At 46.6% G+C, this 14,382-nt stretch overlaps 1 protein-coding gene and 1 long non-coding RNA gene across 5 annotated transcripts in view; one reads left to right on the top strand and one right to left on the bottom strand.

Annotated features, from left to right (window-relative positions):
• Positions 1–1,580: 1,580 nt before the first annotated feature.
• On the bottom strand, positions 1,581–5,218 carry LOC106036084 (uncharacterized). The gene is made up of 5 exons (XR_010825672.1): positions 4,629–5,218; positions 3,166–3,277; positions 2,724–2,877; positions 1,850–2,066; positions 1,581–1,719 (listed from the first exon to the last, which is right to left on the bottom strand). It is a non-coding gene; the product is annotated as an uncharacterized lncRNA (long non-coding RNA).
• Positions 1,978–14,382, top strand: part of LOC106036081 (cystathionine beta-synthase-like protein) — a 33,970-nt gene continuing 21,565 nt past the window's right edge. For 2 of the 4 annotated variants that reach the window (XM_066979452.1, XM_066979435.1), the window contains exons 1-3: positions 7,145–7,281; positions 13,094–13,218; positions 13,858–14,069. In XM_066979452.1, the coding sequence (XP_066835553.1) occupies positions 13,177–13,218; positions 13,858–14,069 (254 nt within the window). In that variant the 5' untranslated portion in view covers positions 7,145–7,281; positions 13,094–13,176. Of the gene's footprint in view, positions 2,083–2,813; positions 2,937–6,869; positions 6,962–7,144; positions 7,282–13,093; positions 13,219–13,857; positions 14,070–14,382 lie in introns of those variants that run through there. The other 2 variants (XM_066979446.1, XM_066979440.1) reach the window with 2 other exon arrangements.

The following is a 14,382-nucleotide window of genomic DNA, read 5'->3' as shown; positions in this document are numbered from 1 at the left end:
TAAACTAATGTGGTAGTCCAAATTGGATTGGTTTGCCAATACAAAGGTAGGAAATCATCCTACTTACTTATTCTGTTGTTGACCCCATTGTCTTAGAGTAAGATTTCCCCTCTGCCCAAAAGGTACCGATGTCATACAGGTATTTCATTGTTGGCTCTTCTGTTAAACAGTGGATCTTAATTTATGGAATTCCTTTACCTCAAATAAGTGACAGCATACAGTATTTTCTGAAGTCTGAGTCAATTAGGTTGAAACTGTTAATCCCAAATGGCTTCCTCTTATTTGTATTTGGCTCTTATTCTGTGAAAATGCTGCTTGTCCATGAATATGATGTATGTTGAGACTGTAAAACCAAATGGAGAAAATTTGTTCAAAATAAAGCCTTTTTTTATAAGAATCTGACAAAAATTATCCCTTTCCTTTAGATGGGATGCTGCTCTTTAAATGACTGATGAGGACATAGACTATAAGTTTCAAATTCTTAGCTGCTGGCTTGAGCTACTTTTTCAAGTGATTCTTTGACTTGTTTTTTAGGGCTGGTGGAGCATGTCTTTAATTCGAAACAAACAAAAATAACTATATCCTTGATAAGGTTGAAGTATCAAAAGAGTACAACTTGGAGTTGGTGGGTTGTTTTTTTTATTATTTATTTTGGGTTTTGTGCTTTGTTTTGCTTGCTTTTTAATTGTTAAGGGCTCTGGTTGAGTAATCCTGTAAGTTTCTATTGTGGTGGTCTACAGAGATTGAGAATGCTCATTTTTGACAGAAAACATGTTTAATTAATGAAATTAGTAACAGAGAGGACATAGTTTATTAAAGATGATTTTTTCTAATGTTGCATGGCTCAAGCTGCAAAACTTTGGCAATGGATAACAATCATTAACTCCCACTGTCTTACTTTTACAATTCCAGCTTAAGCTGAATATGACATCTTTAACATACTAGAACAGAAACCGCTTTCATAGCAGATGGGGGGAATGTTAATCACTTGGTTCTCCAAGCACTGGTAACTGCCAGTGGCTGCAGTATTTATGAGTGGTCTGAAAAAATGTCCTGTTCAGGAAAAGTCAGAGCTGAAAATAGGAGCCAAGTTGGTGTGCGCTCACTTCAGCTGGTAAGGAAGTAATACCTAGTAGGTAAGGCTGTCACAGAAAAGAATATTTATAGCTGTGCTAATTTACTATTCAGTGCAAGGATGAAGCTGAGCTGTATTACTATACTGCATAACTTTACCTTGGAATGCATGAATTTCCATTTGAAAAGAAATCAAAATTGCAGCCAAATATCTGTAGAATTATCAGTACATCTCAATCTTGAATTGACACATGCTTTCTAGAACTGCCATGAGTATTTCTGAATTCATTCAATTAGCCAATTTTATTTATCATATTTATTTACAAATGTCTTCAGTTTTTTTCTTTGCAATTTTCGATTCGTTAAATCCACATGTATGGGGAAACAGCACGTGTCCTGAACTACACAGATGATTCTTCCTTGTCAGCAATATGCTCATCAGTCATAAATATCTAATCTGGTAATGCATGTCATGTTTAATTTCTTGTAAAATTGTAACCTCCAGCAAGAAGAGCCAATAGTGACTACTATCTTCACGCGTTGTTTCAGCAGCAACAGAACCATTTCAGAAGGTTCCTTTTTGTCCTCCATCTTCCTGCTGGAGGTTACTGCCAAAAAGGTGTCGATTCAATTGCTCTGTTTCAACTGTAAATCAGATTTATGAGAATGGGTTGAATGGTGAGAGCTAACAAACCTGGTATGCCAACAAATGCTCTGGTAGCCGGTGTTTTTCTTTCAACATACACAAAGTGGGAAAGGGAAATGTGGTGCTTACCTCAACTCTATCTGTTGAGGCACAAACAACTCTGTAGTGCTCCAGTGATCATTGGGTTCAGCACTTTTCTTGTAGCTGTGGTTTTGGTGTTTGCTTTCTAACTCGATTATTTTGACAGGACCAAAGACAAGTTACATGCATTCGTACATCAGCAGAGCAGAAAGGTGATAACTCCTGGTGAAACGGTGGGCAGCGACTTCTCGGGCGAGCTGGAGCCCTGTGGAACAGTCTGTGTGAGTATGGTTGCCCCTTTGATCCAAGTACCTTTAAAATATTTGGAGCTCTAACAGCTGTCCCCACTGGCAAGAGAAGTTAATGGTTCAGGTATTCCTTTGGGACAAACTCGTTCAGTTTGAAGAAGGCATGCAGAGTGCGATTTTCCTGAGCACTGCGCCATCAGTGTGCTGGAGGTCACTGACTTGCTTCCAGCTGTCACAGTTTCCAAAGCTGCTCTTTTAGTTAGGTCTGGAGGAAATATAAAAAAGTTTCTGCTCTGGTTTTAGTGGCTACAAGGCAAGGTGGGAGAAAGGCAGCACACAGCAATTGAGCCAGTCTCCCTGCCCCTCAGTTTTTCACAGAAAACCCTGTAGTCTGCCAGGTTTAGGCCTGCTGTGCTTTTGCCAGTGCCTGACTTCAAATGTTGCCACCTATGCAGCTGAATTTTGGCTGTATTTCAGACCATTCATTCTCCCTTTCTTCCTGGAGCTGTCTGGGATTCCAGCCAGGAGAAAGGAGGGAGGCAGCTGCTGCCATTGCAGCCCGGTGCACCAGCATGCCTCTTGGGCCTGAGGGCTGCGGGAAGAGCCAGGGGAGCGACTGCTCTCCCTTTCCTGCCCACCCCTGTTTCCCCTTGAGAGCTAATACCATTTAATACCATTTTTTGTTTGAGAGAAAGTTGATAAAGCTGCGCAGATCAGAACAGTCCTGCGTCTTCCATCACTTCCTCTTCCTCCTTTCTCTTTAGTGAACATGGAAGATGCCTCCACTCTTCTTCTTCTTGTGTTGGTGGAGAAAAAAATGTTCTGCAGCTGCAGGAGGAAGAAATTTGATAGAGGGACTCTGAGGCTGGACAAAGCACAAATGGAAAGTGAGCAGACTGCCTTACTGACTTTAAGATCACATTAATTGTTGCTGGGCTGGGGATGGGCAAGGCAAATTCCAAAATCTAAGACAGGCCAAAATCTAACCAACTAGTAGCCTCATTAATGTCTGGACCAGTCTTTTTGTTCTGGAGGGGTTTGACTCGTGATTTTTGACCCTTTCACGTGACCATGTTGACCACAGCAAAGAGACGTTTAATTGCCCTTCTTTTTTACCTTCCATAGAGGCAAGCCTTTGGTCTTCAGCCAGCTCTGTGAGTCTCAAACACACGCATGGTGGCGACTTTAACACTTCACAGAAAGAACATCTTCAGCAAAGGGCACAGATCTGTAGGTGAGGGGAGAGCGATGGTTGACGTCCTTCCTGTAGGACTAGGAGATGACTTGAGCAAGGCTTCTGACACTCTCACACTCCATCCAAGCTATGTTTTTAAAGTCTGGATAGGTGACTTGTCAGATGAGTGAAAACTGACCGGGTCATTGGGCTTGGAGGGTCATACAAGTTACAAGTGTAGCGCCATAGGGGTCTGTCTGTCCTGGTAACTGTCCCATCGTAACATTTTGTTTATCAGTGACTTAGAGGAGAAAATGAGTGTGTCCTCACCAGGTTTGTGGATGACACCAAACCAGGGTGGTGTGCCTGGCGCAGCAGAGGGCAAGACAGTCCTCCACAGGCACCTGGATGGGGTGGAGGGATGGGCCAGCAGAAACCTCCTCAAAATTGAACAAGGACAGACTCAAAGTCCTGCCCTTGGGTGGAGCAAGTCCCTGACAGGTCACAGGCTGGGGAGTGCCTGGTTGGGGGATAGCTCTGTGGGAAAGGCCCTGGGGGTGGCAGAGAGCAACAAGCTGGACATGAGGCCGCAGCATGCCCCAGCAGTGAAGAGATCCAACTGCGTCCTCAGCAGTATGCACAGGGGCAGCCAACTGACTGGGGGGGGGAAGTGACTACTCCCCTCTGCTCAGCACTTGTTAGGTCAAATGTAGATACTGCCTACTGTTTTGGGCCCCCGATATGGAAAAGTTATCAATAAATTGGAGTTACTGGGGGGGATGCTCTGAGACAGTTAGGGGCTGGAGCAGTGGCCCTGTGGGGTTGCCCAGTCAAGGGAAGGGATGACTGGGGAACCTTGCAGCTGCCTCCTTGTGCCTGTGGGCAGAAGAGAAGCCATGATCTTTACTGAGGTCATCAACTGAAAGGGGAGGTTCCAGCTGGGTGCAGGGAAAACATTTTCCCTGTGAGGACAGCCAGGCACTGGACTGACTGTGCAGGCCCTGTCCTTGGAGGCTTTCGAGACCCAACTGTTCAAAGCTTGAGCAACCTGGGTTGATCTCTGGACCGACCGTGCTTTGGGCAGCAGGCTGGACTGCAGACCTCCTCAGGTCCCTTCCAACCCGAGTAATTTTGTCATTCTGATGGCCAGCCTAAATCCTCAGTGCTGCAACTTTGACCTTTTCCACTTTCCTCCTGTTCTGAAGGAACTTTAAAAATGGTTTATCCCCTTCCTTATTGCCCTTTAGCTAACTGGAGACAGTTCTGCCCCTCTTCAGTTTTCTGTTCTTCGGTGTTTCCTCTTGAGTCATGTTTCCCTCTACAACTTCTTGTTGTGCACTACAAACCATGTCTCACATTGACCATATCTTTTCCGAAATTCAGCGCACCAGATTGAATATGGTACCTCAACTAAGCACACCAGCGCCGGGTGCCATGTGTCCTGCAAACTATATTCCTGTTTGCATAACCCTGTATGATGTTTGCTTTTTGCACAACAGTGGGGCATTGTTGACTTGCATTGAGTTTGCATGACACTATAATCATACATTCCATTCTGCACAATTGCTGTCCAGATAGTGGTTGCTCCAGCAGCTCATTGCTCCTGCCTAGCTGTAAAATTTTGCATGTGTCCTTATTGGCCAACGTCCTATTTTACTTTGCCACCTCATTTCTCCAGTCTGTCAAAGATTGTTCTGAACTATGATTGTCCTCCGTATTGTTTGCAGCCTCTCCCACTCAGTTAAAATAAAATCTGGGGTGGCTCCTCTTTGGCTGCTTTTTCCTCCCTCTATATAAAAATATTTCCTTGAGCTCATGGGATTGCCTTGTGCACTTCCTTCCCAAAGAGGTTTTGGGCACGGCCACTGCACAGTGGTTCTTTGGATCACTTTATTATTCGCTCACAAAAAGAACTTCCTCTACCTGATCTTCCTCCCTTAGGGATTCTACCACAACAGCATTTACCCTTCAGTCACTGATTGCAGATGTCTAACAGGCATCTTTCTCCTTTACCTTTCAGTCTTCAGTAAGTGTATTCATTGCTGGTATGAGAAACAAGAGTTTATTTTTTTTGCCATTTCTAAGCAAGCTGTTTAATATTTTGGTCAGCATCACATCACTGCTATGCAGATCAAACAACAATTTTTGTTATACACCAACCCTTTCAGCAACTCCTTTTTCCTTAGGTGAGAAGTATTGGCAGATGCTCCTGAATCTCAGGAAATGGTTTAAGTGGCTCCACTTGTGACGCTGGTAGCAAATTGCTGGTTTATGGGAGTTATTCACAAGGCTGGTTTGAAGATTAATCTAAGTGCCCCACTGATTGGGCTCAGTCGTACTGGTCTAATTAGGATGCAGTAGGGTCAGAAAAGCTTTGCATATTCATTTCCAGCCACTGTGACTGATTTTAATGCTACTAAGCAATGGCAAGATAAAACTCCCATTTTCTTTAAGTATTGCGAGCTTACCTTCACCTGGCTGCTGCACAGTGAAGGAGATCAACTGTTGAGTACAGAGCTGTGGTGCCATTACAGATGGCACTCTCGTTAGCATCACACTTTACGTTCAGATAGTTTCCAACATGCCTAGTGCTGTCACTTGGTCTTACAAGTCTTCTCTGAGGTATCTCTTTCACAGTTTGAAGGATCTGGCAAACCCATCTGTGCTGCCGCTTCCGTATCTCAACGCCTGTCTGCCTGAACTTGCAGTGGCTGCTGCAAGGCTGGCAGTTCTTGAGACAGAAGAGCTGACTCAGTGCCTCTTCCCTCAGTCCTTCCTGAAAGGCATAAAGAAAAAAGGTGTGGTTTATCCCTCCTTGGGCTCAGTGGATATGCCTTCAGTTTTCAAAGATTTGCACCCATTCTCTGGAAGTTGTAACCGTGTTTCAGGCCCAAGGATTCATGTTTTTTTCTTCTGTGCTTTGTGATGCTCTGCATTCCAGTTGTGCCATTCTGTAATTTAGCAGCATCAAATGCAAGCCAGGGGCTGCTCCCACGTGCTTTTCCAATGGGTGTTTTCCCAGCGGTGCTAATGGTTACCTGTGCAAACCAAACTTTACATGCATATTTCAGACATAACTAGCTAGGTGAGCTGCGGTTTAAAGTAAATAATCGCCCTGTTTAACAACTGTATTTTCTAGTAAGCCTTTCTTTAGGAAAATGAGGATAACAATGTAGAATTCAACGTAGGTTTTACATCTGTTTTGGTCCAGATGGAGGTAGGGGAAAAAGCAATGTGTTTATTCTTCAATGTATTCTTCAATTTTTTTTTTATTTTTTTTTTGCGAACTGAGTTTGCATTTTTAGTGTATGTAGCGGAACGGCTGCCTCAGTGTTGCTGTTTGTTTATTTTACTTACCTTTCTCTTGATTTGTTTGGAGTTTATCAGTGATTTTCCTTATTTTTTTTTTGTTTGTTTGGGGTCTCGTTTGTTTGTTTGGGGTCTTGGTTGTTTGGGGGTGTTTTTTTCACCCCATGTTCTACTCACGGTCCATTTCCTTACCAGGGAGGCCTCTCCGTAACCCCAAGGCTGCCCATTCAGCTTCAGACCGGTCACATCCAGTCACACGCTCCTTTTTCTTTTACCATTGCCCGAACCACCCTGCCCCTTACCCTTTATTTTTATACAGCACCCCATACCCCGCAGCACGCCTGTTTGCACAGCATCTGCACGCGGAGGCGCAGGGCTATTTCCTTCGATCACGGGGACCACGTGCGACACACGGGGGCGAACCACGCGGTAAGACAAACCCCCTTTAATTGCGTTTCTCTTTATTGACGTTTTCACACCGACCCCACGCACGCGCCCCGCCCCCCGCCCTGTCTTCGCGCCGCCGCGGGGCCGGCCGACATCTTGCGGCGGGCAGCCCCCCGCCGCCCGCCCATTGGCTGCCCGCCTCCCGCCGACGCCCCCGCCTCGGCCAATGGCCGCGCGCCGTGCCGCCCCCTCCTCGCCGGGTGGGCGTGGCCTCGGGGGCGAGGGCGGGGGGCCCGCGGCCCTTCTTAACCCCGCGGCCCCGCCGCCGCCGTCCGCGCTCCCGCCGCCGCCATCCGCGCCCGGTAAGGGGGCGCCCCTTGCATCATCCCTGGGTGCCTTGGGGGGGGGGGGGGGCTGCTCGGTGCCGCGCTGTGCTGTTTTAAGCCTTTAAAAAAATTATTTTTTGAAATTTATTTTTTTTTTTAATTATATTTTCATCTATTTTGGTGCGGTTTCGGTGCGACCCGGGGTAAAAAAAAAAAAGGGGGGGGGAGGTTTTTGGTGTCGGGGAGCCCCAGCGGGTAGAGGGGGCTGGAGGGGATGCTCCCGGCAGCCTCGGCTGGGCTGGGGGAGGAGGAGGAAGGGGAGGAGGGGGATGAAGGAGGAGGAGGAGGAGGGAGGCTGGGATCTGCCTTCCTCAAGGGCTCCATTCCTCCTCGCCCCCCACACCTCTCCTGGGCTCCCAGAGGGTCTCCCAATGCAGCCCCCCCATCCCTTCCCCATTTTTTTGGGGAAGCCTGGGCTTGGCTGAGAGCCCCTTGGAGAGCAGGTCCCGTAAGGCTGGCTGCAGGACCGGCCGTCGCTCGGCAGGTGAGGGGTTCCTCGCCTGTCTCCCGCCTGTCCCCCTAATCCCAAAGCCTTTGACGATGGAGGTTGGGAAGCGTGTTGGCCCCGATCCGGCAAAGCCACCCCAGCGCGTGTTTACCCATCAAACAAGCCCGTCTGATAAGCCGAGATGTGAGCTCCATGTTCTGGTAAGCTCGTGCTGCAGAAAGCAGGAGAAACTCGGGGTACGGAGATGGGCAAAACCTGGGCGTTTTGTGCCAGAGGAGGAAGGTGCAACCTCTGCAGCCAGTACCTGCTCAGGACCTGCTGTTTCCTGGGGTCACTGTTAACAAATAAGGCTCAGGTGCTGTGTTAGGGGGAGCATTTGGGCAGGTAGTCCTTCCCGAGACTGGTTGGCAGCTCTTTGCTGTCCCATCACAACTCCTTTGACTGCTTTCTGGAAGCCAAAGCAGCACTTGTAAAATCTGTATTTGATGGCAAGGGTTGCAGGGGCACGTGTCCCGGAGCACAGCTCAGGTACATCATTAATCTGGCGCTGGCAGCGTTAGCGGGCTGCCGGGGAGGTTTGGATGGGCTGGCCCCTGAGTATTGGCAGGTGCCTGCTGTCTGCCCGTGAGATGCGTAGGAGCGAGGCAGATAGGGGGATGCCTGCCAAAAGCTCTGCCGGTGGAGCCAGAGTGGGTGGCACCTGGTCCTTCCCACAAAACATGCCTTGGCCAAAGCGGTGGCTTCCTGCCCAGGCAGCGGGGATCCGCATTTCTCTGCCAGTCTTTATCAGAGGTCCTGTGCTAACAAAAGATACGATGCCTCAAGGAGGACACGTAATCCTAGGAAGAGAAGCTGTGACTGCCCCATTATAAATCCTGACCAGGTTTTCGAGACCGAGGTCCAGTTCCCTCTTTGTATTGTGCTGGGCAAGCCGATTAATTTCTGAGGCTCTGCTGCACTACCTGTGCAGAGGCAGGTTATGTACCCTGCCTGCACTCGGTGAGCACTGCTCAGGCTGTAGTGGTGGCCCCTCTGTGCACCCTGGCTGCGGAGAGGAAACTGAAAGCAGGGGAAGAAACAATGAAAGCCGGTGACCGCAGCAGGTAGAAATGCAGATGAGGCATTCATTCTGCAGCCTTTCCTCTAGAGCTATTTTGCTCCTTGGGTCTTCCAAATGAAGATGCATGTCTTATCAGGTGAGTCCAGGCAGGGTTGGGGAGAACTGAAAAAACGAGGAAACGTCAGACAGCACACCACCTTCAGGGCTGCACACACAGTTTTCCTTCTGTGTGGGGAGGGAAGACTGAACACTTCCATGTTTTCACTGTTTTTAAGCACAGCAGTTGTGGGTGCTGCTCTGCTGTTGAAGTTGTAATGTCTTTGCAACGTTAGAGAGTCAGGGGCATGAACAACCTGCATCTTTCATGTCGGGAGGCTGTGTGTATGGCAGTCCAGCCCTGAAAGGAAGAGTCCTCGCTGAGAGGATGCACGTGTGCTCTCTGCTCTGCAGAGGAAAGCAGAGAGGCGAGAGCCACGGTATTCTTAGTTCATAGCTCAGTTACTGCAGGTCCCTTGGTGTCTCCTGACACAGAATAGATAACTGTCTGCTACTGAGGAAGTATCAAAGTTGGGAGGGGGGAAAACCAAAACAGAAATGACCAAAAAATTGCTAAAAAAGCCCCAAACAAACCAAAAATGGCTGGCTGATTGTCTCCTGAGCCACTTACAGCTGTGGAGTTTCCAAACAGCTTCCGAAGCTGTGTGTGTACTGCTACATCTGGTAACCCGTGAAGATCCCGAAGCTCTCTGAGACCCTGCGATACCACAGGGCAAGCAGAACAACTGGTTTTTAGTGGTTTACTCGTTCGTGGACCTGCTCGGCGTCAAAGTCTGCCGTTCTCAGGCCGCAGCGTAATGGAATCCTGTATCTCATCTCCTGCTGAGCAGTCAGCCCTCAGGGCATCTCCCTGTGATCCTCCTTGTAAACCTGCCTTTTAGACAGCTTAATTTCTGCTTTAGACACGACCCATGTTAATTATGTTCTCGCACACATGATACTCTCTACATGTCTGCATTAGTGCTGACATCATGTACTGTGAACAGCCTTAGGAACTGTAGCTCCTAACATATCTGTGGAGCAAGTTCAGCCCAGGTTGTCTGGGGATTAATTTCACTCGCTGGCCTTCAATCCTGTTCTGTAAACTCCTTACTTAGGAGTTGAGAAATAGCTTAGATCTTGGATTCCCTGTGGAGATTGATGCAGAGGTGTGTCCATGAGGCTTTCTGGATCTCCTATCTCTGCCTGCCTCCCAGGCTCCTCCAAGGCTCAGGTTTGAGTGACTGTGTAAATTCCCTCTGATTTTACTGCCACGTGTGCTCTGCAGGTATAATGGTGGAAGTTAGTCAGGCTTTTCTAGTCAGGCCCTGCCCACACCCCCAGCTAGTTATGGGAGTGCTCACTTTTCCAGCAAACTGAGGCTCAGGCTGGCAAAACTTCTCTCCTGAAGACAAGGAACCTTTCCTGCAGCTCGCCTCCCTCAGGCTCTTCCGAGCTGTGCTCAGCTGCTGTTCTCCTGTCCTGCCTCCCCAGTCTGATTCCTAAAAGGAAGGCTGAGAAGAGGGGTCAGGCTGGTGAAGAAGTTGCTAGTGTCTTTCGTTTTGGTGATTTCTGCTCATCCCCTTTCCTTCATCCCTCAGAGATGTCCCCAACTAGAAAGACACACGAGCTCCATGTGTCCTGGTTTGGGCCTGCAGACAGGGTCTTACGTCTTTGGGTGAATTTGGGTGTCCTAGACTGGTCACATCTGCGCCATGTTTAGCTGGGGTTGCATTAGCTAGGCCTAGAAGTGCCAGCTGGGTGTCTGGGGCGGCATGTGAAGAAGTTAGGGCTCATCGGTAGTACTGCAGGAGCTCGAAGATCTGAGGTCTCCCTGCTGGTTCTGGACACAACCAGCCACACTGGGCTCCTGACCTGTTTCACGTATGTTGCAACAAGCCATTGCTGCTGCTCCTAAGTCTTCACTGAGCTCTGTGGTAAGAATTCCCTTTTAAATTCCCAGGTTTGTTCTGGGATTTTGTCCTTCTTCAGAATCTAAGGTACCAGGTTGACCATAGCTGGGACTGATTCTCTGCTAGCACGTGGTTAGAGTTTGGCTTCCTAAGTGCGTATGTGCATACCTATATACTTTGGGGTGAGTGGGTGTGGGGTTATTTAAAGTCATGCCTAATAAAGCATTTTGAATGGATTTTTTAAACAGGAGCTTGTGTTCATTCCAATGAATGATGCGCTTAAGATCGGTATTCGGTGACAGGAATTTTGCTGGCAGTGCTTATGGTTATTTTTTTTCCTCTCTAGCCTCATTTTTGTTCCAAGTTCTAGCCCCGTGATTGAAGCTTTGATGAAACATCAAAGTATTGCCGTTCCTCTAAAGATGTGTGAGAATCTTGCTTCTTTGTTGAAGGCAATAAATACAGTTTTTCCTTAGCTTCTGCTGTTTCTGGCTCAAGAGGTGATGGATGTTGCTGGTGGTGGATTTTATTTCATTTTATTGCCTTATAATAGAGGAAATGAAATGGCATTGTCTTGCCCAATTTTGAGGGAGGCATCCAAAAGGCAACTTACGAAGGCAGCCAGGTTCAATTCTTTCCTGCAGGCAGTACAAACAACAAGTACTTACTTACTTCAGACCTTTGAAAGTTTTACTGCCACAAATTTTCTCTCCCTTTCTCCGCAATTTTGGACCCTCTTGCAGGAAACTGAGGCTTGGTGATTTAAAGTCTGTTTTTTCACCCCCTATTTTATGAGAACCTAGAAGCAGAAAAAAAAAAATCCTGCTTCTTGTCTATAATCCCTTACTGCTTTCTTCTTGTGTATTGAAATGGTTTGATCCTTTGGCAGCAAGGTATCCTTATTAGATGAGCTTGGTAAATATTGTCTGTCATCAGTCTTGAGCCAAGGCAGCCAATGTCCATGTCCAGTATTGCATCAGCTGTCTGAAGGAGCTTGTAGAAGTGGCTTGCAGGAAAACTTGAAACTTCCCCAATACTTTTGCTTTAGGGAAAAAAAAAAAAAGGTGATACTCTGAACTATGAACAAGGCACCTTCTAGAAACAGAAATGAAGGCTGGGTCTTGCTTTAGAGCTAGAAGTAAACTTTCCTTTCTGCTAGCAAAGACGGGTGGTGTTAAGTTGCATATGTTTATGCTATAGCAGCTCTCTTGGACTGGTGCCTCGCGGTCTAGTCTTCGTCAGTAGCCTAGTACAGGATGCAGCCTATGTTGGCTCTTGGGCACGTATTAACCCAAATAAAGCAAAAAGTATCATTTTGGTGACGTGGAAGCTTTTACATCCAGAAGATGAATTATTTCAAGTCTTGAAGGTTGGCACTTTCAGAGTCTTCTTTCCTAAAGAGGGGCAGTTTAAATGCCATAAGCATTTTCGTCAAATCAACACATGAGAAAGGAATAGGTGCATATAAAACAGTAGTGGTTAGTGGTGCATGTTAACTTGCAGGATCAAATGCTAAAGTTCACTGATCCTGTGATTCACTTGTTTTCCAGTCTGCCAGCAGACCGTCAGTGCTACCTGATCAGAGCTGTATCTGTTTTGCATCCATTTGGTGTAACTGTGGGGATGAGAACATTTCCAGGCCTAGCACAATTCAGTAATGAAAAGAACTGTGAATCCTGCTGCAAAATAGTGATGAGAAAAACAAATATTTGAGAGAAAATGCATTTTCTAAGACTCCAGCCAGAGTTTTGCCTTTAGTAGAAACGAAGCTGGCTGGAATAGGAGAAATGAACTTACTGCTTCCATTTGTTATTCGCTAACTTCTGAAACATAAAAAGCCTGCTGGGCATCCTTGTGGTTGGAGTGTTTGTGTGCGCTACATCCAGCATCGTTGCAGTTACATGTAAAGCACTGATTTGGTGTTGGGAGGAACTTGTAAGTTTGGTCTCCTCAAGGGTGGAGAGAACTCTGCAAATGTTCCTGTCAGAGCCTTTGCCTAAAATGGATAAAGGGTCTTTTGTTGATGGCCTCATACAGCCCTTTTACCCTTGATGTCTCTAGAAGCATATATGCTGTGGGCTGAAGTATTTTCTTTTACTTTTTGTGGCTGTCAAGTTTATGGAAACACAGACAGTCCAACAGTGTCAGATGACACTAAGCTGATTTTTTTGTGTGACACCTCCGCTGCATGACTTTTTAAATCCTGCCTATACAAATCATCTTTGCTTCTTTTTGTGGCTTTTTTCCCCATAAAAGTGGGATGACTGTCTTCTCCCTAGGGTAAACTGTTTCCTGATGGCGTTTTGTTTGTTTAACTTGCATGATCTGCAGCTTTGAAGAAGATTCCAGTCCTGTGACCCACTGTACTCTTTCTGCTGAAGAAAGTCCAGTCTACTGTGCCTTTGCCTAAGAAAATGGAGAAGCTGATGTCAGAGAGACCTATTCCAATGTCTAAGGTATACATTGGTCTTTGGGGAATACTATTTGCCTTGTTCTCATCAGAATTTGGGAAAGCTCTATCTGCTTTCAGAGGGATTTCTAGATCTCTTGGGTGGGGGTTGGAATTCTCCTAAGGCAGGTGCTATTGAAACTAGTGAGCTGCTTGAAAGAGTTTTCAAGATCGTAAGAAGCTGCAGAGTCTTTTGGCACCACTTTCTAATTAGCCACTGAGTAGTCTTACTCTGTTTCTCTGCTTGGAAGGGAGAAGCTTTATCTCCAAGGGCTATCTTTTTGTGTGAGAGGGCTGTCTCCCACAACATGTGGTCTTGATATTCGTGGAGGTTTGTTGCAGTAAGCGTGTTTTAGTGAGTTTAAGTTATCTTGTCACTAAGGGTGCTGTCTTGAGCTTTGCACTCGGCATAGCAGTGCAAGATTCACAATTTGAGAAGTATTTGGCAAATCAAAATTATGCTAAAACGCTTTCCGTCTTCACAATAAAATGGAGACATCAGCTGAGCATTAAAATACACATTTATTGCGTGACCTTTTTCCCTGAAGGGAATAACAAGACTGGGACGTAGATACTCATAGATACTCTGGCCTCATTACAGCAGGGCATATGAGTTACAGCAGACTCTTATCTTTTTCTCTCCAAGGATGAAATGCCTTCACTTCCTACCCAGCTCAAGCCAGAGACAAACTCATGCCCTCATGCTGCTGGCAAATACTTCCTCTCTGGAGGGACAGACCAAGAGGACTGTAAGGCTAACGATAAGGAGAGGAAGTGGATCCGTCCTGATACACCTAGCAAATGCACGTGGAAGCTCGGGAAACCCATCTCTGCCTCCCCCCATCGTCATGTCACTCTGTAAGTATTGCTCTTCTTTGTTTGCTGGTTTTCAGCACAGGACTTCTCCTGGTTCCTTTCAGAGCCGTGTGGGTTAAACAAAAGGTGACTGGTTTAAACTGATGCTGCTCTGCATGTAGATGTGCTGGTGCTTCTTAAATTTCAATGCATAAACAAAACTAAGAACCCAGATTAAGTGTACAAGGGGTCTTGCGCAAAAGAAGTTGCATGAAACTGCATGGACTGGAACTATTTTAAATAATCCAGCAAACTGTTCCCTGACTAGATGAATGATTGCGCTGTTAATGCTGGCTGCTTATAGCTTAGCACTGCT

Source organism: Anser cygnoides, chromosome 1, assembly GCF_040182565.1.
Source record: "Anser cygnoides isolate HZ-2024a breed goose chromosome 1, Taihu_goose_T2T_genome, whole genome shotgun sequence".
NCBI classification, from domain to species: domain Eukaryota; kingdom Metazoa; phylum Chordata; class Aves; order Anseriformes; family Anatidae; genus Anser; species Anser cygnoides.
This window is presented reverse-complemented; position numbering and strand designations above follow the sequence as displayed.